At 39.1% G+C, this 24,410-nt stretch overlaps 1 protein-coding gene across 1 annotated transcript; it reads right to left on the bottom strand.

The window, feature by feature from the left end:
* Nucleotides 1-330: 330 nt before the first annotated feature.
* avl9 (AVL9 homolog (S. cerevisiase)) lies at nucleotides 331-24,100 on the bottom strand. The gene is made up of 16 exons (XM_079260024.1): nucleotides 23,932-24,100; nucleotides 18,147-18,267; nucleotides 14,721-14,806; nucleotides 13,973-14,044; nucleotides 13,550-13,639; nucleotides 13,412-13,478; nucleotides 12,146-12,186; nucleotides 11,996-12,034; nucleotides 11,842-11,911; nucleotides 11,277-11,746; nucleotides 10,407-10,541; nucleotides 10,100-10,319; nucleotides 9,666-9,783; nucleotides 8,925-8,978; nucleotides 1,769-1,857; nucleotides 331-1,486 (listed from the first exon to the last, which is right to left on the bottom strand). Exons 1-16 carry the CDS (start codon nucleotides 24,013-24,015, stop codon nucleotides 1,359-1,361), a joined length of 1,884 nt encoding a protein of 627 aa, XP_079116150.1. The 5' UTR covers nucleotides 24,016-24,100; the 3' UTR covers nucleotides 331-1,358.
* Nucleotides 24,101-24,410: the final 310 nt, after the last annotated feature.

Here is a 24,410-nt window from a genome sequence, read left to right as displayed (position 1 = left end):
AAGTAACATATTTTTAAAGCAATTATTTCATTTTTGTGCTTTCTAGCAAGAGAAAGCTTTTTTAAAAAAAATAGTTCACAATTGTCATGCATACAATTTCACATGTATTAACTTCAATGTCAGAGTTCAAGTTGAAATTAGCATACTTTTCATTACAACATTGAAAAACATTAAAACTTCACTCAAATTCACACTGGCTACAGTGTTTCCCATTTTAGCCTGCAAAGTAACGCTAACTATGTTTATGTTTTGTGGAAGATTTTGGACTCTTGTCTCTGCAAAACCACAATTGTCAATAGTTTGTTTTTCATCACGACTGGGCCAGGAATCAGGATTAGTTTTTTGTTAAGTATAATTTAGAGTTTCTTTCCCATGAGCTTTAAATGTCATAAACCAAGTTAGCTATCTACTGTAGCACTTTTTAGCTAACTTTTTGTTTTAGCTTAGGTTACAAAACATTTTAAATGAGCTTTTTAACAACATACAGAATATACTTTTCTTTAATAACTGCTTTTACTATTCAGCTAGCAGCGTTTTATTTATACTTATCAATACATTTTTTATGTGATAAAATACATTTTTTTCATTTTTTATTCCATGTTAGCTAATTGTTCATTTTCCAAATATAATAAATCTAACATTTTTTTTTACAGTTTATTAAAATTACCTATAACATTATCAATGAAATTACTACAAATAATGTAATTGGCAGTTGTGGTTATAGTCAAGTAACTCAGTATATATTCTGTATAATTAAGATTCACCAAAATAATCACAATATTACTACATGAACATGAACATTACTGATGAACATGAGGCCCACTGAATTTAAAATCTAATCCATTAAAAGTTTCAAGGTGCCCATATTATTCTGTCATATTCTGTGGCACAAGAACATTTTGCACACTTTTCCAGCAAAATACAGAGTTTGATGTTAACAAAGTTGCAGCAAAGAGTGAACACCACACACCCAAGGACAGCAGCTTTAGTGTCTCGGCAAAAAAGAGATCAGGAACTGCAGCAGCGAAAAACAGCTCATCAGACTTTATGCAGCTTCTGAATTTTGGGGTTTTGATTAAAAGCCTCACAGTGGTTATGGACTGTGCAGTCAGTTTACTGGCATGGCTACCTTCCTATCTGGAGAGTCAGTCCAGATGATACGACGGCACAAAAAGGCCAGAATCTCCAGCTGGTTCATGGACTGCCGTGCTTCATGTTTCAGTCTCCCATTTGAATTTGAGAAAAAGAGATTTGTTTAAGTTTGTATCCTTAACCAAACCAGATTTCACACCATTGAACCAAAGGCTTTGCAATCAGAGGACGAGGAGGCAGGAAGAGTCACTCAGGACTTTTGAGGATTATGGTTTCACCTCAGTGGCGGGCTCTGTAGAGGCTTGGGTGATGACTGGTGCTGGCTGAGCCAATGTAGAAAACCAAGATGACATGGCTGACTTTGCACTGGTCAATGCTCCACCCACTGACTGACCTACAAGTTAAAAGCAGATGTGTCAGTTTCAAATAAGGTCCTTAGATGCAAATAGGCTGGTTGTTATCTGGTTATCAGACTATGGGACTTCTCTGTTAGATAAATTGTATGGTTTTAAATCACAATACAGCCCATTGTAGGCAATTTGTTTTGTTTTTGGAAAAGTTTTTCAGACCAATTTTATGATAAAGACAAAAGAAGCTTTTGTGTAAGAAAGATAAAAGTGCAAAAAAATTACTAGCATGCCTTTCTGACGTCTCATTTGGGTTAAGTTTTTCTTACCCACTGCCTTCCCAGTCTGGACCACACTGCGACTGGTTGTCATCATTGCATTTCCAATCTTCTTCCCCCGCTCACTGTTCTGTACCGAGCTGCAGAGAGAAAATAAGATCACCACCCAGAATTTCATGCCTCCATCTTCTTGTTTATGGTTTAACTTTGGAATTCTTCCATCTTTCCTGGAAACAAACTGTGCAAAACTGCTGCTGCCAAATGCTGCACCAACCTGTTGGCGAGGATTATGTAACGGCAGAGACAGAGAAGCAGTCACAGGTGGTGAATTTAATGATCACAGCCAACCTGAGAGCGGAAATGATCCGGCTGTGTTTCACAACAAATGGACGATTAAAAGCGCCCCCATCTGAACAGTAGCTTGGTTTTAGTCCAGCATGCAACCTTTCATGTGGATCCCTGCTGACCTGACATTCAGCAGGAATCTTGCTCCTGCATCATCTGGGCAACAGCAGCGTCATTACTAGCGATATGTGTCAGCAGCTGCAAAGAGCAGACAGCTGTCACACACAACCATCTAATAAGATACTTCTTTATTCCAAAAATAAACATCCTTACTGGAAGTTTTAGTATATGCTGCAGGCTTTCAGATAAGACAATTGTTCTCATTGCCATGCTTTAAAAGATGTGCATATGAAAAGAAAGATGAAATCTTTTACTTTTCAGGTGTTTTTATTCAGACATAAAGAAAATCATTCATCATTTTTTAGCTTCCATCTTAATGTAGAACTTCAGCAGAGCTTCTTTCAGCTGGCTGACCCAAATAAGCAGCACCTAATGCAGCATAGCGTGGTACACTAACAATAAAGAAAGATCCTCTAACAGTGTGTGCTCGCCTGCAGCCGTGTACCCATCACATGACTCCATTTCCTGAGAACATCTCTGCCACCAGCTGCTCTATGTCCGACACAGACAACAAGGAAACGTGAAAAAGGTCGCCTTGTTTTGCCCCCCAGTGCTTTCATAATGCACACACAGCGCAGCACAACCACAGGGAAGTCAACCGCATCGGCTTGTTTTTCCCCCCTTTTCTGGTCTACTGACAAGCTGTGCGCAGGGGATGGTCAGGGCTTTTCTCTTTTGCTTTCCCAACAAACATCCTGACAAGTGGGATACATCAGACTAGTCAGTGTCTGCCCCAGTAACCCTGGTTTCCACCCTCTCATTGTCACGTCTCAGATTGCAGGAATAAACCACCATGTGTACTGATGCAGGAAAACAGGGAGAGTGTTCTGGTGTCAGAAAAATGTCCAAAGACTGATGGACGTCCAGATAACTAAACAAAAGGCTGTAAGTGAATCATAGAAAGCCCACAAGGCGTCATGAGTGGCATCATTATGTCTGAGGTTTTATTATATTAACCTATTGCTCCATATAGTCCACATTTATTTTCACATGTGCCCTAAAAATAATCTTATGGGCAACTTGGTTTTTCATTTTCATCATTTTCCTTAAAATATGATGACAGCCATATATGAGGATTTTATGTTGTCCTGTTTTCCTTGGCAGGACCATAGACATGGTTTTAAGTTTAAACTTTAACTTTTAATCTGAGCCTTAAGACAAAGGAAAGAAACTACATAAAGAACCTCATTCAGAATATAATTAAACATGGCTACAGTGAGTAAAAATCAGAGGTTTTTTTGCTCATTTATAACCAGACATTGTTTTCAAAATGATTTGCATTGTAGGATTTTTTGCTTGCGTTTCTCCCGTCTGGTTAAATCACTGGCAATATCACACAGGTTTGATAACTACATTACCGAGTGAGCTTAATAAAAGGGAATCTACTGTATTTGGCTGGAGTTACAGTAGGCCTCTTTCGGGCGCCGAGGGTGGCAAAAGAAACTGCAGATATACCATGAGGATAAAGGGAGAAATATTCATGGTGTGACCAGCATCATCCCCCTGACCCTTAACCCATAAACCAGTGGACCGTCCTTTAAGATCCATGAGGTTGGGGGGCAATTCTGGTATCCTCATTTAAGGTCAAATCAGAAAATATCGATAGATGTGCGTGTTGTTAAGGTAATGTCAAAGAAGGGCTCCTATGTAACTTAAAATGGAGCTATTATGTGCATTTCAGGCTAATTTATTTTTATTTCTGAGACCAGAAGGGCTGGGATTGATCGAGTTATTGTCACAAATCGCTTTATTTACGTCAGACCAACCCTCTCCGTAGGCTGTCAGATCAGCCTGCGACTCTTCCGCATTAAGCCCCGCCTCCCGCCACCGCGCTAAATCGAGAGCGCGCACCGCAACTGCTTTCGCCCTCATTGTAACATCTCAAACAGAAGGATGAGGCTAATATAAACTCAATAAAAAAACAAAATACAATGTCAACACATAGCATACAGCCCTACATGTTGGAACCTGAATCAGACCATGAAAGCGAAGTGGAAAACAGCAACCCACAGCAACGAATGCAGCAGGATGTCTCTCTTTGGTAAACTCACCAGCCATCGTTGGAAATAACTTTATCCCACGTTTTCCACCCGCCTGATGTATTTGTACATGCCCTTGTTAACCAGTAGAAGGTAACCAATCACCAAACCTTATCCCCCGGGACATCACAAGGATTTCCAAGTAGAAAAAACTCTCTAAAACGACACGTTTTTTTGTCGCCATGAAAACCAAACGGAGAGTGTGCTGGAACTCAACTCAAACATGCGTTTAGGTGATAAAAAAAACAGTGCCGTTCACATGTCTGATGAGGATTCAACACTAACACTGTAGAAAGCTCAGAAAACTCAAAATACTATAATAGCACCTCTTTAATCTATATAAATATTTTTTAGAGTTGTTTTAAGAAAAAAGAATGAAAAGGATGTACATTTTACTTTCTCTACAACCTAATTCATGGTTTGAAAGCATTATGAGAATAATTTAAAAACTGTATTTCAATTTATTAAAAACCGACTGTGTCTTTTATTCTACAATGAAAAAGAAATCCTATTAAATTTTATACACATAAATTATATGTACATGACCTAAAAACATTTGACAGAGAGACAAAAGGATTTATTTAATAGAAAATGAGGGGAAAAACAACGCAACTAAAAAATAAATGTTCTTACAAATTTCAGAAAGAAAGAGTTTGAAGCACAGAGTACAGGCTCATCTGAGAGGTAGAGGAAGCAGATGCTCCAGAAGACAGTAGTTTCATGAAAAACTTCCAGCTGTTGAAATGTGGCTTTTATAAGGCTTAAGAGGCACCGCAGCTCATAAAAACAGCCCTTAGAAACATCAGCTGGGACTAAATGCTCACGTAAACTTACAAATACTTTCGCACGCTAGATGGTTTTACTTAGATAACACTGTGAATCAGATGTTAAAACATTGAACGTCACAAGAGTTTAATTGATGCAAGTTTGTATTCCTTTAGAATTCATATTAAATATAGGAAACTTTATTACTTTCTAATGTATTTTAAAATAAATACTGACTCAATCTTCATTTTTAAGGACATGATTTATTACAGCCAACATAATTATTTAAAAGTAACATTGATCATCTGGCTATTATTGTTTTCTTCTGATTATTATCATCATTATTATAATTATTATTATCATTATTATTATTATCATTATCTTCATCATAAATATTCAGCTATCTGTTGAACCGACATGTTAGTTTTAGTATTTATCCTGCTGAAGATTTCGTCACCCCTCACTGGACAGATGAAGTCTGTGAGTCGTCTGACGGTCTGTAAACACTCGTCTCTGACATTCAGGATCAAGTGAAGACTGAGTCGTTTATCTGCCGCCGCATCAACACATGTAGGAAAACCTCACAAACACACACTTCTTGAACCCAGCTCAATCCCCTCCTGTTTTAGAGGCCAGTTTTGACAAAAAAAAAAAAAAGTCAAGGCAGGAAATGAGACATGTTTATTCCTGAGAAGCTCTGATGGATCAGAGCCAAATTTCCTGCCTGCATCCTTCCAACACCCCCCCACCACCACCGTCCAGGCTATAACCAGAGTTTTATAGCATAGCGAGTAGAGATCCGGGAGCCAGCTCTGACCTGTGTACAGGGTCGTGGCCAGGGATGGATCACAACGGGGAAACTGGCCTACATCGCTGCAGACTTTAAAGGCTCAAGTGTCTCCTCTGCTTTTTGAGAAAATGAAACAAGAATCAGAGATTCTTTCAATCATTTTACTGGATGACTACAAATAAAAGTGGATAAAAATAATTTTATTCATTCACAGCTCCCTATAGCCAACATCACATCTTCAAACAGATTTTGCTCAGATAAACAAGCTAGAGAGCCAAATGCATTTACTTTGCTATTGTAGAGGTCATTTAAGTGTTTTTGTTTTCTTTTATGAGAAACGGCTGTTATGGAAGTTAAATTAGTTTTGTATTATATTTTAGTATATTAGGTTATATTACACAGATTTTCATTTAAAGTCTGTGATTAGCTTTTTGATGAGTGTGAGAACGGTGAGGGAAGACAGGTAATTCATGTCACGTCCGGGGGTGGTGTTTTTTTTTTGTTGGAAATCAGTGTCAGGTGGTGTGAGACAGGATGAAGTGTTCTTTCGACCACTTTCAGGCATTTTGTTGGTTTTTGTTAACTGGAACAAATATATAATGATCCACCTTTATTCTATTTTTTTGTTTAAAGAAAAATAAATTATTCGTAATTTTCTAAATCCTTTCCCTTTTTTTTCTATTTGGATTTTTGGAAGTGCGTACAAAGGTCAGACAGTCCACACTGCCACTGCCTTTAAAAGTAACGTGGAAAAGGCTGGTACAACTATCACTGAAAATAACCAATATTCACATCTAAATCTTTGGAATGACTGGATGAAAGAGGTGCAGCTGCATGTTTATGTGAACTATAATTTTGGCTTGTTGAGTTGCAGGATGCACAAAGAAAGACAAATTAATCCTGCAGTTCATGCAGAGCAGGAGGAAGTGGAGGCTAATGGGGCCACACAGCTTGTTTAAGCCCTGAGGGACCCGCTGAACTGACTCGACTGCTGTCTCTCCTTTTGATCCTGATGTTAAGATCTTACAGCAAGCAGGTACTGCTCAAGTAATTCTGTGTAGCATGTTTGAAAGAAGTGGACAGAGGCCAAACTGAATATGTGTTTTAAACTGAACCTTAAACACTTTACATGGTATAATTTAAGATTTGACCAATTACAAGGAAGTGACTAGGATTTAGGCTGATGGAAGACAAATAAGTGTCAAACCCATGACAAAAAACATTTACGACAGATGAACAATATCTAAAAGTAAAGTCCTCATGTAACGGAACAAACACTCCAGCCTATACAGTATTTATACGCCATTGATGAAATACACACAAGGAGTTTCTATGCATGGAGGAGCATCTGTAGCGCACCAGGTTTGTGTCGGAAGGAGAAAGCCACACACCTTCTGCTGAAGTCAGTGACACTAACTAGTATGCATTCACGTTATTAAGCTATAAATGCTGTGTTTAATATCATTACAGTATCATCATTAAGTACTAAATACCTCTTTCAAGACTTTTGCCTTTAATTCCTTTTTCCTGGACCCGTGCACTAAAGGATCCAGTCACACACAGGTGTGTGTGTGGAATGCGGGAACAGTAATGATAGGGTATTAAGGAATTAGCTCTAAAAAGGTTGTTTTTTTCTTTTATGTTTAAGGCGTTGATACTAGTACATTACATTACATTACATTACATTACACACACACACACACACACACACACACACACACACATATATATATATATATATATATATATATATACACATGATTTGGCTACAAAAACTTTATATTACATGTTTAAAAAAGCCGGTTTGGACTACCATTAGTGTTATTTTCAGTCTTCCGAATTTAGATGCTCTGAAGTATCATTAAACTAACCGTCTGCGTGTTTTTACTATTTGCTGAAACAAAATCAGAAATGTCAGCCAGCACGTAACGTAAAGTGAGAGCTGCGAGTATCACAGCCAAGCAGTTCTGCTCGCGTTCTCACCATAAAGCTAAGTTAGGTACAGAGTCATCGTCCACCTTCGCTCTCTCTCTGTGTGTGTGTGTGTGTAGGGTATGTGTGTGTGTGGTTGGGCGGCATTCATATGCAACGTAACATGAGAAGTGACGCTCCAGCTGTGGCCGGAGTCATCTTTCATCCACACTTCCTGGAATGAAAGCTGAGCTGAGCCTGAGAAGTCTCCAGGTCTGTTTTTTTAAGGATGAAACTCGCTCATTATTAATGGCCTCAGCTGATATTAGACCATCGCTGCCACCACAAACTCCCCAGCAGCCACCGTCCCACGCCAGTCAGAGATCTGCTATATCCATCCACAAACACAGCATGAAGCAGCACGCTGCCTGCAGCTCCCCATGGCATACAGTATTCACAGCTGGGTGTCTGGGTGCACTGAGGCTGACAACATTTGGAAATTTAATCACCAGCCGTCTAAAAACAGACAGCAATGAGTCGTCAGCTTATCAAAAGTTGACAACACATCATTATTAAGATCTACAATCTAAATATTATATTCATTTAATCTTGTGTTGTTTTAATTTTTAAAATGCTCTTTTATTTCCAGGTTAGCTGGGTGTCAAGAAGAGGATTACAGATGACATGGTCCCCGACGGCTTCATTACAATTAATTACTAGACATATTTTTAAGAACTTTCACCCATATGTAAGGAGGAAAAATGTATTTCCAATAAGGATTAAGGAAAAAAAAGAAAATTTATGCAGTGTATGCAGGTTATTCAGTTTCTTAGAGAATCTTAAGAGTCTTATTTTATTGGACATTTATATAAAATTTATTTTAAAATACATTAATCTTATTCATACTTTTTTGTAGGTAGGAATTCTTTTTCCTGACAAAATAATCAAATTTATCATGTTTGTCATAAGTTCACTTGTTTCTGTATGTAGATAAGACGCTGTTAAATGTGTCACTTCCCATTGTGATCACTAGAGGGCGACAACTGACATGTTTTCAATTTAATCAGCTGAACAAAAACACAAAAAAACTTGTTTCAATTAACTTATAAAGATAAAGAAACAGCAGAACACTGACTCTGAAGCTCATTTGTTTATTAAACACTGTAGGTTCTAAGTCTGTCAACATGAGTGGACAATAAAATACAGTGAAGAAGAAGAAAATAAAAAAAATACTCACTGTGAGAGTCGCAATTTCACATCTGCTACACTGTACTGGCCCTGGAACGGGTGACTATAAAGAGAAAGGCAGAAAATAAATGTAGAGCCTGAATTTAATAGATTTTACTTTAAATTAATAAACACACGAGGGAGATTGTAATTACAGAAAAACTTAAGTCCTCTGCCTAATGACTTCACCGGTTCTATAAAAACTTGGTAACACCTGCACATAAATATAGATGCTCTCAAGCTATTGTTGATATTTAAGCGTGTAGACACACTGTTAACTACTACAGGTTCACATGAAATTAACAATATGGATTTAATTGTCAGGATCCTCATCAATGCAAACATTTTTGTTGAAAGAAAATATTTATGGGTTATGGGGGTATTTTAAATGAGATATCAATGTTTACAGTTGTTGCTGTTGATTCAACCTTCTGTTGTTACGGTTCTGTAAATTGCTTTGCATGAATCAAATCACAAAAATCTCAACTAGTGCATCTTCTGAAAGCAGCACTACTGGCGGGCGATGGGTTTAACTGCAGGTAACTCATACAATGCAGAAATACTAGATTTGCAGGACGTAAGCAAAAAGATTCTCATTTTAATTCTCCAATTTGTACTGACTCTTTCCTCTTGGCTCCATCTTTCTGCCAGAAGTTGATCTCAGCAATGCAAATTAAAAGGTGTCTCAGATGTTGCTCAACTGGGCTTCTGCACAAGTTTGTTTTGAAAGATCCCCCTCCTGTCCACCTACCCTGGCGTAATGGCGGTCATGGCAGGATGCTTGTTGCTGTACCACACTCGGAAGTTGTGAGTGATCTTCCATGCTGCAACAAACGGCGCGCCATAATCGGCCAGCAGCCGCTCATTATCTGAATGGGGAAAAAAAAAAACGAGGAGTCAGTCATCAGCTGTCATTTCAGCTCCTAACAAAATCAGTAAAGTCTCTAAACATGTACAGATGTTTAACATTACTAAAAAAAAATCAGCTTGGATGAAAAGCTAATAATGTTTCAAGACCCAAAAGAAAACCATTTTGTTTTAAAAACTAAAAGATGCCAGAAGGTCAGCTCCATGGTGTCTTGCAGCAACATTACGGCCCGATGTCAGACAAGTTTTGATCATGAAGCAATCTGTCCGAGTTCGAGTGGTTCTGCTCATGTGATCCTCGACAGATAATTTTCCAACCTGGTTGTAGTGCAGAGGACAGTAAGGAGTGGAGGTAGAGGGTGAACTGGGCTCGAATCCACTCATCTCCACCCTCCCAGCCCGTTCCATCCAGGAACACGTCGTCCCGATTTTCTGTCACATGTTTGACCAGATAATCTGCAAACCGCAGGTCTGCCGTAGTCAGATTCAGGATCTTTCGGAGTTCGGGGTCTTGGATTTGGATTCGAGCTTCTTCCACCTGCAACGAAATACAAAAATAACAAGCTTGCTTTTTTTTTCCCCATCCAGATAAAAACTGATGACTTTGTACAAATGCAGGACTTACTTCTACGATGGCATCGCTTAGGTGCCTTTGCTGGCGGAAGAGGATGTTTGTCGCCCCGGCAACAAAGCCTCGTACCGTTACATCTGAAAGGAGGTGATGCTGCTGGAGGGCCATGTAGGGCAAGCACAGGTAACCCTGGCAACAACAAAAAGCAAAGGTTGCTGTGTTTACAACAACTGTTCGGGAGCTTATCTCCACCCGCCTGTGTGGACTGATCCAGAATAAAAATACTTCCAGAACAATAAAAGCTAAACTCTTAGTCTTAGTCACAACACATACACTTCCTTAAACAACCATTTCTTCCTTTTTTTCCTTTTACTAAAGTAAATTTAGGATCATTCTGGTAAACTGACCAACAAAGAGGGCTTTCTAAACATCAAATCATGATTAGACTTATGTTTGTTTGTTTGTTTTTATTAAACAAAATCAGGTGATGCAAAGTGACTTAAACTGGTCTGACGGCATTTCATTTAATTTCAGTTTAATTTAGCAATTTAATTTAATTTCAGATGAAGAGTACATCAATCTTAATACACCAGAGAATGTCTGAAGCACACTTGTGAATTTGTTCTGGTCCATATCTGCAGGTGAATGTTCATGCATGCAATTGTCACAGTGGATGTCCTGTTACAGATGTCTTCTAACAGCAGGAAGCATCTGTAGAAGTAGCTAAGCTATAAATACAAAATGCACAGTCGCATAATGCTCACATTTACATTTGCTGTCTCTGATTTTGCTGGTTTTGTTTAATACCACAAGTAAACTGATATTTTCAGATCTTACAAATGAAAACAAACAAACAAAGAAAAACCTGAACGCACCATCTTTAATCAGTAAAATAATCCACAAATTGCTACTTTTTTTTTTTACCTTTGTGAAAATGGCGAGAGGCAGGCCGTACTGATCCTCCTCCAGACCTGACACCAGGCCTTGTGTGACCCCTCCCTGACCGCTAGCTGCTTGCGGCTGCACGGTGATAGCCGTCTCTGGGTTGGAGTCGAAGGCATCTGGAAGCTCGGACCCAGTCTCCGGGGCTTCTTTGGGACTGCCTTCCTCCAACACACTGGGGTCCAGAGTCTCCCAGTCGCTTTCAGAGGACTCTGGAGATGTACGTGAGGGCGGTTTGAGGTGGTTGTTGTCCCCGTTAGTGCCGTTTCCAGAGGACTGAGACTCCTCTGCAGGGTGAGTTTCTGGCTCTAGAGAAGTGCTGGCAATATCGGTGACACACACAGAAACAAACTCTTCAGCTCCAGAGATGCTCTCCACTAGACTCAGGTCCTCTGATACACTGCTCTTAGGTCTGTAGTGGGAGGAGTCAACCAGGCCATGCTCAATCATACCTGCACAAACATCACAATTGGTAAAATGAGGATTTAAGATAATGCACAAAAAAAAAAAAACACCCACGCCCTGTCTTCCTTTGGGGGTCACTGACCTGGAAACAGTGATAGAACAGTCATCAGAGCTCCTACTAGTCTGTTGACAGGAGACACATAAAACAGGACCTGCAAACAAATACAAAATCATATTTTACTAAGTCAAACTACAAAGGAGGAAAGATGCTTTCGTGTTTTAGTTTGGAATCTCACCTTCTTCTCCAGCAAAATTAGCTTAAACAAGATGAGAACCTACAGGGACCAAATGGAAATTTACTCAGCACCAATATGTTAACAGGATGTGGATTCACAGTATTTTTGCGTATTATGGATTGTAAGGAGCTTGAAATAAATCATTTTCACCTTGTGCTGGAAGTGCAGGATTAGATCTCGTGGGGATAACCCTGAGGAAAGAAATTTAACAAATAAGACAACATAAAAAATTTTTTTAAAAAAGACACGTTTTCTGCCAGAGCAAGCTCAACACAGGCCAGAAAACATAAAACACATAAAAAGGTCAGCTTGAAGAATTTACAAATCTAATCAAAACTTTGTGTTTTTGATTTATATTTCTGACATTTGTAGAATATGCTACCAGTGGTGGCAATTTCTTATTAAAAAGTCCAGTAAAATGCTAAAATCACCACACATGTAGGATGTTCATTCAGCTGTTTAAAATAAATACACGTATCTTTTCCACAAAGCAAAGTTTTGTACCTCCATTGAAAAGATTATTCTTCATCTATCAGGTGTAACTTTCTTGCACAGCTGCTGAATTTGAACTCAGTTTGAAAACCGAACTGGCTTGCTGGTCATGCCATTAGGCTGATTTGTCCTTCCAGAGAAAAAGTTTCAAGTCTTCGCTCTGTTTCTAGATCCATTATCATCAGGGCCGGATTAAAAGTGCACAGGTCCCTGGGCCCAGAGTGTTCCAGGGCCCCCCTTCCCCATCACAACATTGTAAAAATTGTGAACGATACACTGTGATACGACATTTCTAACATCTCTCAGCCAGTGGTATCAACAGCAATACACTAGACACAGTAGTGTAACTATGTGGCTTTTATGTCCATTTTGTTTCATGTCCAAACTGCTGGTGTTTGCTCTACATGGGCCCCAAGTCTCGATGGACCCCTGGGGCTGCGCCTAAAATGTCCAGTGGATAATCCGGCCTTGATTATCATCCTGTACAATACCTTCAGTATCACAAAACCTCATTTCTGACTGATGGAAAGAGAAAACACACCAAAGTCATGCCATTCACCCTAAACATGACCATCATCTTCCTTGGTCCCGTACCTGATATCAACCAAATATCATTGAATACTGTAGAAATACTGATTCAATCTGCACCAACTCAAAGTTCCAGCTTTATTTTCTTGTTTATAATGGGTTGAATACTCATCATTGAATATCAGTATCATCTAATCATCCACACTTTACTCTGGTGACCCTTTTTCCTCCATTCCCAGGTCAACCTGTATGTCTTTTTTTGCACAATCATCCCATTTTCTTTGTTCTGTCTCCAAATTTTAGCTGACAACACACACACTTTGACACACAAAAAGACTTTAAGTACTGAACTGATACAGTTGACATAAAAAGCAAAATAAGAAGCATTTGATTTACCAAGATAAACCTGAGATCCTTCCAGAGCTGAACCCCGGAAAGAGCCGTTCATGTGGTCATACAGCTCCTGTGGAAGAAATGCAAGGTGAGCGCTGATAACAGGAGGGTAAAACTACCAGGATGTAACGATTGTGTCACCTTTAGGATGGAGATCTGCGAGAAGTCTTTCTCCTCAAAGTAAGCATGTGTGATGAGCTGCAGCTTTGCTTGGAGCAGGCCGTAAAGAGGCTGCAAAAAAAACATGTGTTAGCAACGGACAGTATGTGAGTCATTTACAGCATGACCCATAAAAACCATGCAAAGGTTTATTTCTCCTGACTGGAACCATCAGCAGTGGCTTTAAAAAAAAAACAGCAGGTCATTTCCTGCCAAGTAGAAAAAAATAAAGTTGTTGAAAAAGAACGAAAAAAAAACAAAAAAACCCACTCATCCTTCCTTCCCGGTGTGAAATGAAAACATCCTCTGCTTATCTCTTAAAAAACAGACATTTTGACTCCAGGATTTTACTCCAAGCCTAAAATCAAAGCTTCATTGATTTTGTTTTAAGAAGACTTGACTCACCACTCGACTGAGGACGCAGACGCTCTTCTGAACGGTTTCCCTGGTGACATCAGCCTGTCGGACCTTTAGAGCCTGAAGAGAGGTAAAAGCAGATTATAGAAAAAATAGGAGGCAACACATTTTACATCAGAACCACCATTCTGATCGGGGAGCGCCAGAGAGAACCCGAAGTCTTCTGTATTAAGAACAACACTAACAAACCATGAAACACCAGAGCCTTGTGATTGCAATCCTAATAGGTACTGTAGCTGCATTAATCTGCTAAATGTGACACCCTCCAATCTGGATTTTAAAACTCAGCTACTGGAACAGTGACGTCCAGCACTGGTGTTGGATCGGGCTGAGGTCCCTGCTGAGGTCCCTACATGTCAACTTCTTCCACATCAAAGTAGAGGAACCAGGGCAGGACGTCTTACAGAGAGGATGAATCACCCATGTGGTAATTCGGGAGGCTGCTGGCAGTTTTTTATTCCAATTTTAATCCTAGCCCTTAATTAATGAGGGCAGGATGTATTGCAATTTAACAAAATGCCACAATGTACAGAGAAAAAAAAAAAAAAAAAAACCTCCACAATGATACATTTCAGCTTTCATGAAGAGACTATATATGGCACGACGGTCTTGGTTTTAGCTAAATGTTCCCACAAACTGGTTGTCTGAGTATATTTTTATTGTTTGGGTGAAACATAAACTCTATAAAGGCTTTCTGCCTTTTTTTTTTTTTAAGCACGAATGACCATTTACTGACCTTTGCTTCTATCTGGCGATAACAGGAGACTCCATACACACACTTCATGTCTCCACTGAGAGGTGGCAGGTGAAAATACACGGTGTCTGCAAAAAAAAAAAAAAAGCCATGTCAGTATATACTGCAAGATACATGTCTTCAAACAAGCAGATTTCATAATCTTCCCCACAGAAGCAAACATTAAAAAGAAAAATCAGCAGGAAGAGAGAAGATTAGATTAGACAGATGAAACTAGAAAACTAATCTGCGATGATCACAGAAAGCCAGAGGACCTTTAGCGAGTAAACGCTTCTATTTTCATACAGGAAACTTGTGCGTTTGCAGATTCTTCAGACTTTTTAAAAACACTAAAAACACTTAAAAAAAAAAAAACTATTATAATTTCCACAAGAAAATAAAATCATTGAATAATATTAAAGCTGGATGGACAGATTTAATTCATGTCAGTGTTTATTGTCATTGTGAGAAACAACAGTATTCATATTAACCACATGAGTATTTATTTCTAGTACTTGAAAGGAAGGTGTAGTCTGAGGGGGTTAAGGTACAGGGAAGAGAGGGGACTTAAAGTACACATTGCTGAACTGTCTGGGAGTAAAAAGCTATGGTGCAGTCTTCTGGTTCTGGCCCAGTTGAACCTGTATCTTCTCCCACTGAACACAGCTGAAACTCATCATGTACTGGGTGTGCTGGATCATGCAGGATCTCCAGGAGGCTGGTTCCAAAGATGGAAAACCACAGTAAGAGTCGGTAGGTCAGCACACCATCTAAAGACAGCGATGTTTGATTTGAACATTGACAGAAGATCCCAATGTCTTCAAGTGTGTATAGGTAGCGCTGCCACATGGTGACTGGTTAAATGGATGATTAGACAAATAAACAGGCGTTCTCAATGAAAGTTTGATGATTTGAAGGTCAGTCGACGAGATTTGTATTTTCAGCTTGATTTAGTCAGCTAATTTGTGCCGACTTACTGACATTAGAACAGAAACTTAACAGAAATCAACCAAATGTCGTCTGTAGCAAATGTTGCTTTTCTCCCTTTTTAATTCTCCCTTCAGTCCTCAGATTTCTCTTGTGACATCTTCGAACTTCTGTACTTCAGCTCTCGTCAAACATTCATGTTCCTCAGCCTGAAGAATCCTCGGTTTTCCTGGAATAATTTGCTGCTGGTTCAACCAGTTCGACACACTTTGATACCTCCGACCACAGACGCCCCAGCTGCTGCTGCTTCCTCCCTCTTCCATCGCCGATATCCACAGAGAAACCTTTGAGACTCTGCTGTTTGGTTGATAAAAGTCTCCACAGACAGAATCAAAGTTGATAGCTGTGACATTTAGTTGCCAGAACGACTTCCTTTATTAAATCAAAAAGGCTGCAGGCAGACTCCGACCTTTTATCAAGTTTGATTAGCGGTAGCGGCGAGCTTCAGTCTCCGTTATTTACCAAGAAATTAAAAAGGAATCCTCTGAAGATGCGGAGCTGGCTGCAAGTCGTATAGAGCAGGAAGAAGTGGAGACTAATGGGGCCACACAGCTTGTTTTAGTTCCCGGGGACATGACATTCACTCTGTCGTCTCAATTCATAACCCTGATGTAAGGATCCTACATAAAGCATGTACTGCCAAGGAAAATTTGTTTTTTTTGTTTTGAATCAAAGGTTGGAATTTATTAAAGTTAATTTTTAATCATTCTAAAAGTACATTCCATACAGGATCAATGCTTATAGCAAGAAACTGTGCTAACGTTGGATATTTTTGTTTAAGTGATAAATCAGACTGGAAATTGTTGAAATTTATAAATATTTAAAAAAGATTTAGAAATAAACATCGATCTAAAGTGGATGCTTTAGAATTGAAAAAAGGATTTTTAATTCTAATTTTCAAATTTTTTTTTTTTTTTAATTAATTGAATTTTTAAAAAATATTGACATTTTAAAGTTGTTTTGTTTTTTGGTGGTTTTTGTTTTCCTCTTTTGTTTTTGTACCATCATTTTGATATGTTCTGTGCAAAGATCTTGAGCCACCTCTCATTTCTGTGCAAAATATATTTCCAGAAAAGAGGAAATAGCTGCCGTGGTTTTATAAAAGCATGTGATCATCGGTGGGAATGCAGAACAATGAGGCAGAGACCCTAACTCAATATTAGAACCTATGTCAAGATGATCCCACATGGCTTCAGTAATATTGAGGTCTGAGCTGTGTAAAGGATTCGTTACTCCACAAGGTCTGTTGCTACTGATTATCAGTCCAGTTCAGGTGTACACCCCGTGGCACAAAGTTTTGAAACAAAATTTTTCACAATTCACTAAAAATTAGATAAACTTAAAGTCACTAAGCTGAAACTGCTGCTGAGGGTTAAAAAAAAAATAAACAAAAACACCTCCAAACAGCTGGTGCTTAGAGAACATAAAACCATTTCACATTAAAATGCCTCTTGTTTCCAAATATCTTTTAATGACCCATGTCCAGGCAGATTTAAACTTATTTCCTACTCTTGCTATGAATAATTCAGTTTATCCTCTGGCAGAATGTCCTCTAGCAGCAGCAAAAGCGATTGTATTCCTCTGTAACCAATATCCAGTCATATTGCAGGGCGCATTAGTTTAATGAGCTGCTGAGCAGAGAGTTGCTTACAACTGTTGGCTGCATTTAAAAAAGGAACAGCTAACAAAGAACTTGTGGTAACAAAGCATGCAGAAGATTAATAAAGACATGAAATGGATTCATTCAAATCCACTGAGACGTTCTTTAAACATAGATTCAATTTGTTTGAAGGAGAGGCAAAGTCTGAGTTATATCCCTGCTGTGTTTGTTTCAAAGCAAAAGTACAATAAGAAACACTGATCAGACCATCGGAACGACAGATCTGACCACGAGGACGAGAAGCCGTCCTACGCCGAGTGTGGTCACGGTGTTCATGATGTGTGTAGTTTTAAAGCTGAAAGTCTACATGGCAACTTTGACTCAGTTTCTGCTGTTTGGCTTCACAGGATGCAAAAAAAAAAAAAAACAGCCGTGGTGAACCACACACACACACACGGCACATGGGACCAGAAGGTCGAGTCCTTCACGTCTGCTGTGTCGGATTTCAAATCAACTCCTGCTTTAAGAAAAATCTGCTAAACTTCACCCAACATGTAAAGATTTCAGGATCTAATCAGCAGCTCACAACCTGATTCCCAAGCATCATATTTAACCCGTTCCACCATCATAATCATCAAAATGCAAGAGATTTCTAACGCTACATCAGCATTAGTCAGCGCAGTCTTCCTCTTTCTTGCGATTATCTTCATTGCATTATCTGTTATTTCTAAAGTATCTAAAATTCCTGATTAAAGGATGACAAGATCTCTATAAATTGTGAAAGAAGCTTATCATATTTTTCAAGGGTACAAGTTTCCTGATGCAGCGCTGCTGGAACATACCGTCCTGGTAGTTATGAGCTCCGTCAGGAAGAGCCAGAAAAGGGAGATACTTCCACTCTTCTGGCAGCAGGTTGCTGTCATGACTCTCATCTGGCATCAGTGGCGGGTACGAGAACTCAACCTGAAGACCAGACAGAAACGTTCAGTTGGCTTTCATTTCTCAAAGGCTGACATGAAATGAGCTACTGCAGTGAAAGCAGTCCAAACAGGGTGGCATGAAGGGGCTGCACAGGTAAAATGACAGGTACTTTGTAGGTTTTGAAATTTAAACCAATAGGATAAGGATAAGCAGAAGAAAAAATGGAGTTGTTGCACCGGGATGCATCACCAGGTGGAGCCTCCTTCTCTTACAGGGGTGTTTGTAGATAAACAATGTAAAAACTGGAAACCGAGCGCCGCTCCCTGCCTTGTTCCAGCTAACTGTTAGTGAGCTGTGTTTATCTTCATCACTGCAATACAAAATATGTTACACTGACAAAACAATAAAACACACACCAGACAATACACACCATAGTATCACTACATCACACTAATTTGTAAGACACTGAAGAAAGAGTGATGAAGCATGACACTTATTTAGTTTCATATTTTCTGCAAGTTTGTTTTGATTTATTCATTTATTTTCAACATTCTGTAATATGCAGCACTTGTGTGCCTGCATAGACGTAGAAGTTAGCTTTGCTAAGAGCACTGTTGCATCACACCATTGCAGAGCCTCGCTTTAGGACTTTTTTCCATTTCATTTGCTGCATCTATTTTTCAGATTCCTGATGTTTACAAAGGCAGTTTTCTCCTTCTCTCTTTCTCTCTACGAGGTGCATTTCTGTTTTCTCTTCTTTTCGATTCTCTTTCTGCCCCTCTTTTGTCCTCTCCGGTCCAATCCAGCAGGACGAACTTTGTAATACAAACTATTATGCAAAATAAATAAAAAAATAAATTAAGAATCCAGAATATTAAGGGGAGCCTCATATCTATGATGCTTCTCTTGGTAAAGTAAATTTGCCGAGAAGAACACAGCATCCAGAAAATCAGTCTGTTTGCTTAAATGCTGGACAAAAAAAAAAAAAAGTTTGTTTTGGTTGATTTATTTATTTATTTTCAACATTCTGTAATATGCAGCACTTGTGTGCCTGCATAGACGTAGAAGTTAGCTCTGCTAAGAGCACTGTTGCATCACATCATTGCAGAGCCTCGCTTTAGGACTTTTTTTCCCCCATTTCATTTGCTGCATCGATGTTTCAGATTCCTGATGTTACAAAGTCAGTTTTTTTGCAAGTCAGTTGGAAACATGAGTAACCTTAAGTTAAACAAACCGCACACACATCGAAATATCAGCTGAAGGTATGGTCCGTGGTGGCCTCCAGGATGCTGGCAAAGAGCATTCTTCAGTGCTCTACATTGATCACAGAAGAGCTTTTGAAAGGAGAATCAAGTGAAAACTATGAACCAAGTAAGTTGTCTGACCTGCGTTCACATGAAAACCTTCAGAATTTTTTTTTTTTTCTTCAGAAAAAGACAAAGCAACACAAATCCTCCAGCAAAGAGCAGCTGTCACTGTTTAAGTCAGAAGTAATGTCATTAAATCACCGTGCACTTTCACACAGACTGTAACTTCTGCAGCACCGTCTTGCCTTTTTACACCTTTCACCCAATTTGTTTCCTTTAACGTCCCCGAAAACGCTGCTTGGAGAAAACTGACTGTATTTCTGCCACCGAGCTCTCCTGCCTGCAGTGACAGTTAAAAGGCCGCAGCGAGATTAACCTGAAAACCAGCCGGTCCTGAACGCCACACACACACACACCCACCTGCTATGATTCATTCTTTGAGGATAAACCTGTGTAGAGCATTACTCCTCAGGGCGAGGCATCACTATGCACTCCAAAGAGGTGGTGACGCTCTCCGTAAAAGCTTGGTCGACCTTGTTTGGTTGTTTCCCTAGAAAGTAAACAGTCTCATGTTCTTCTGTTGCAGTCTAGATGCTGCTTGGTCTGTGTGATGACCTTTGTTTTAACCCCTCAAAGTGCTCATCTGGGATTCAATAGCATCATCAAAAGATGATGATCAACTTCCCCAAATAAAAGCTTTTGCCAATTCAATGGTGACGCCAAAACTTATTGGATTAGAATACGACATGGGAAACAGTCTGTAACAGGCGACCCTGTTCCTGAAAAGCTCAGACTACGTTTCTGATCAAAGCGTCTCATTCTGCACTTTCTAAATGTGAGTCCAGATTTCACATTGATCCTCCAGGTCTGATCCCCCCCCAGGAATTTTAAAAGAACAAGAAAATTATTTAAGAAATGTGAAACAAAAAGTATGAATACACTGTCACACATAGTGATCAATTTATTCTTTTGTCTCTGGGTGAGAAAGGCTGTTATGGTTCTGACGTATTTTATGCAAAATGAAGATTTAAATAATCTTTATAATTAGGCATGGTATTTAATACTGCATTTAATTAATAAATCAAATGATCACATCTTCATGTAACATAATAATCTTTGTGGTGTCACAGTATCCTGTTAGTTATTATGGTTCAGATCTGCCACAGTAATGTCACCCTCTACACCATCTCCCTCTAACACACAGAATCCGACCAGTCCTTCAAACTTCACATCAAGAGAGGCTGAAATGATGAAGTCTTAATAAAACAGAACAACAAAAGTTTTAATGATGTCCTTTTCTTTCGCTCATTTCTTTCAGCTACGGAGAATAAAAAACAATTCTGGTCCATAAAGGTCCATAAATCTTTAATCCTGCAAGCGGACGTTTCCAGGGAGACGAGCAGCAGGTGAACAAGAGGAAGAGGAGGGCAGTGGAGAGCAGCAGACAGACAGATTAAAGAGCCACGAACCCAATCTTCTGCAGCCCAGCAGGAGATCGCTGACCCCTATCAGATAACCCCCCCACCCCCCCGAACAAAGGCTGCAAGTTCAATATAAGCAACAAAAACTGCATGCTTTGCTTTTCAGTCTCATCTTTACTGAAAAAATAAGAGTTTTGTTTTGTTTTTTGTGCAGAACAGCTGCTTGAAAGACAGATGGAGGGCAGTAACAACAAGGAGCTCAGTGTCTGCCAGCTACATCTGTGCATTAAATGTCTTTTGAAAAGGCAGAGGAAATAATTACAGGGTCCATTACAGCCATTTATGTCAAACATCGCATATGTTGACTAATGAGCAGGTGTGTGTGCACGGTTGCTTTCTTTTCTTTCCCAATACAAGGTACAGAAAGCCAACAAATGAGAGTTAATCTTCCAGACAGTGACACTGGAAGCAAAGTAAAAGCTCGGTGTGTGTTCTTCTAAATTTAATGAAAAATAAACCAAATCAATCATCTGAGGACATCTGTGTGTTTGGCTGCAGGCAGGCGGAGTCCTGTTTGATACATTCAGAAATGTGATAAAGAGGGTGCATCTTTTTAAGACAGGACTCTCCAAAGCCAGTCCTAGGGGTCCATTGTCATGCAGGTTTTCAATGCATCATTCAACACACAGACTCGAATTAAACAGATCTAAAAGCCTATGAAATTCTGCACAATGACTTGTTAATTTGAGTCAGGTGTTGGAGAAGGTACACATTGAAAAATCTGCAGGACTGTGGCCCTCGAGCACAAGAGCCAAACACCCCTTCTTCAAGGTCTTGTTTCATTCATGCAAACGTTTAAGCTGTGCAAACACTTGCAGAAAGAATTAAGTTTTGTTTTATCTTTCTTGTTGTTTCTGTGGATCATTTTAATGATGCCTGGGGAAGACCCAGAACACACTAGAAGAATATTACATGTTTTTTGGCTTGGGAATGCCTCAGAAACACTGGAAAGATTCACAACCTCCAGGACGTGGTGACTCTTCGACTTTACATGTCATAAGCAGCACCACACAGTTAAACACGACTCAGCTGAGCTGCCAGTTTGCATTACAACTGATAAGATAGTGGAGTAGTTCCCAACCAAATCAAGATACTTCAAAACAAAATAAGCTACAGAATAATTCATATTTCAGCAGTTTATGTCAAAGCTTACGTTCCATGATGGACGAACGTTGATTTCTTGAACTTGTGACATCTTGTCAACAACTATGCCATGTAACCAAAAAGCTTTCATGCAGGTATATCTTTGTTTTGATGCCTCTAAAGTCAATAAAGTAATAAATTAGCTTCTTTTTTCAGGGTCTTACCAAGATCAATCAAAGGTGTAGCAAGAGACATCTGACAGCACATTTGCGTGCAAACATGCTGGTTGGAAATCTTTACACAAAAGATGCAACCAATGATCCGCGGATGAGACGGAAATGCTGAATCTGAACTGAAATATTCTACACAGTGTGCAAACACATTTAAACATAGTTTCTGATTTGTGGAACCTTTATTCTATCTATGAAAATGCAAATTATGAGAATCTTATAGGATGTTGCAGAAACTCTACCCAGCAGTGCTCAGATTTGAAATATCATTGCAGTTTGTTTTTTTTTTAAACAGGATCTGGTCTAATGTGGGTGTTGATTTATTTTCTATACCGCTCAGCCCATTTAAGGGTTGCGTCGAAGCTGGAGCCTATCCCAGGAATCATCAGGTGAGAGGCAGGGAACACCCTGGACAAGCTGCCAGTCCTTCACAACTAATGTGATCTAGGTTTCCAGCATAATAGGTGGAATTGCCCTTTATGCACATGGTGAATTAAAAAATGGGAGTCAGAAGCTAACTACAGCGTCACAAAGAGACAATCTATTGTTAAGGCTGCAAAAAGGACGATAAGAAAACTCTGGAGAGAGCTCATGTTTAACTTTCATGAGGTTGAACCTCTTTAAATATTTGGATAAAAAGATTTGTCAAAGACTGAAAATGTTCAGATATGAGTGAATTCTCCAAGGATGTTGCAACATTTTCTTTTGAAAAATATATTGATTTTAACAACTGTATAGTTATAACTGTGATAACATAAAACTTTGTAAATGTTTTCTCCTCCTACACTTTATCCTCCTACACATCATCAGTTTCAGGATTGATTGTGAAACATTACACAAATAACCAGCAGATCAATGACCTTTTGGTTTAAAAAAAATAAACAAGGAAAACAAATTCTATGTAGATTTTCTTTTGGTTAAATACAAAATATGTTCAACTATTTCATGTTTTGGGACTAAATTAGCAAGTTCTTTCCATTATACTATGATTTTTAATGAGCACAATTTCTATATGAAACATCAATTTCAACTAAATCTAGTTAAATAAATAAAGTCTAACTTTCAATTAAACCTTTAAAGTGACAAGAAGGTCGGTCATCTTCTCAGTTCAAAAACTGTAATGTGAGAATATTTATCTTATTATTGATGCTTGGGGGAATAATAAAACCAAGAAGACAAAGACAGACATATCAGCTGATTAACTTTCTGTTCATAAGAGTCTCCCGTCTAGTAAAACCGGATTCAGGATCAGTGCAAAATGCTGTGCAAGTTGTTGCAGCTGGAAAAACACTGAACTGGAAAGATGTTCAAACAGCCAGCAAAACATATGTTGCATAATCCTGTGAGTCCACAACAAATTGTAAATGTTCATCGTATCTACTGCTGTCAGTCATTGGACAGAAATTATTATTTCCTTATTATTCACACGTTTACTGTTATGATCATTCTCTGAAAAAGATCACATATTCCCTGTGCAATTAAAACATGAACACTTTAAGGGATATCGATCGTAATTCGCCACTAAAACCATCCATAAATAGTGTGGGGGTTTTTTTTAAATCAACCCAGTAGAGCTATTTAGCAGTTAGCCTCTGTTAGCAGTACCTGACAGCCCTTTTTGTGGTGAAATCCAACCACCACGATGTGCAGAACCGACCCCTTGGTCTCGTCCCTGTCGTGAGACTCCATCCCCCTGATGTTGTGCCAGCCCCGGGATATTTTCAGCTCGGTGGCGGGATGTAAACAAAGCTAATGGAGATTAATTTTAACGCGGAATCGGTCACACATAAGTAGCAAATCAGCTTGAACTACAGCAGTGGTGCTTTTCTCTTCCGCTTCATCCCACTGCACGGGGAAAATATGCAGCCAGCGCGAGAGGGTTCCCTGCAGCGCACTTCCGTCTTCGCTTTGTCAGCGACTACCACAGTCTTAATAATCAGTAATTTATTAGTATAATAATTCTTTGAATGGTTCTGGCCACCACTAACCTGTTGGAAGAGTAAACACGGATGTAACTTTAACTTTTTAGGCATAACAGAGGATTGTTAAAGAAAGGGAGAAGTACTTTTTCCCAACTTTTTATG

Source organism: Telmatherina bonti (assembly GCF_933228915.1).
Source record: "Telmatherina bonti genome assembly, chromosome: 20".
Classification (NCBI taxonomy): Eukaryota; Metazoa; Chordata; class Actinopteri; order Atheriniformes; family Telmatherinidae; genus Telmatherina; species Telmatherina bonti.
This window is presented reverse-complemented; position numbering and strand designations above follow the sequence as displayed.

Coding starts and splice junctions, on each gene's coding strand:
- avl9 (XM_079260024.1), bottom strand. CDS start 24,015: ATGGAGTCTCACGACAGGGACGAGACCAAGGGGTCGGTTCTGCACATC. Junction 13,640..13,972: donor TCTGCGTCCTCAGTCGAGTG/GTGAGTCAAGTC, acceptor TTTTTTTTGCAG/CCTCTTTACGGCCTGCTCCA. Junction 12,035..12,145: donor TCCTGCACTTCCAGCACAAG/GTGAAAATGATT, acceptor TGGTCCCTGTAG/GTTCTCATCTTGTTTAAGCT.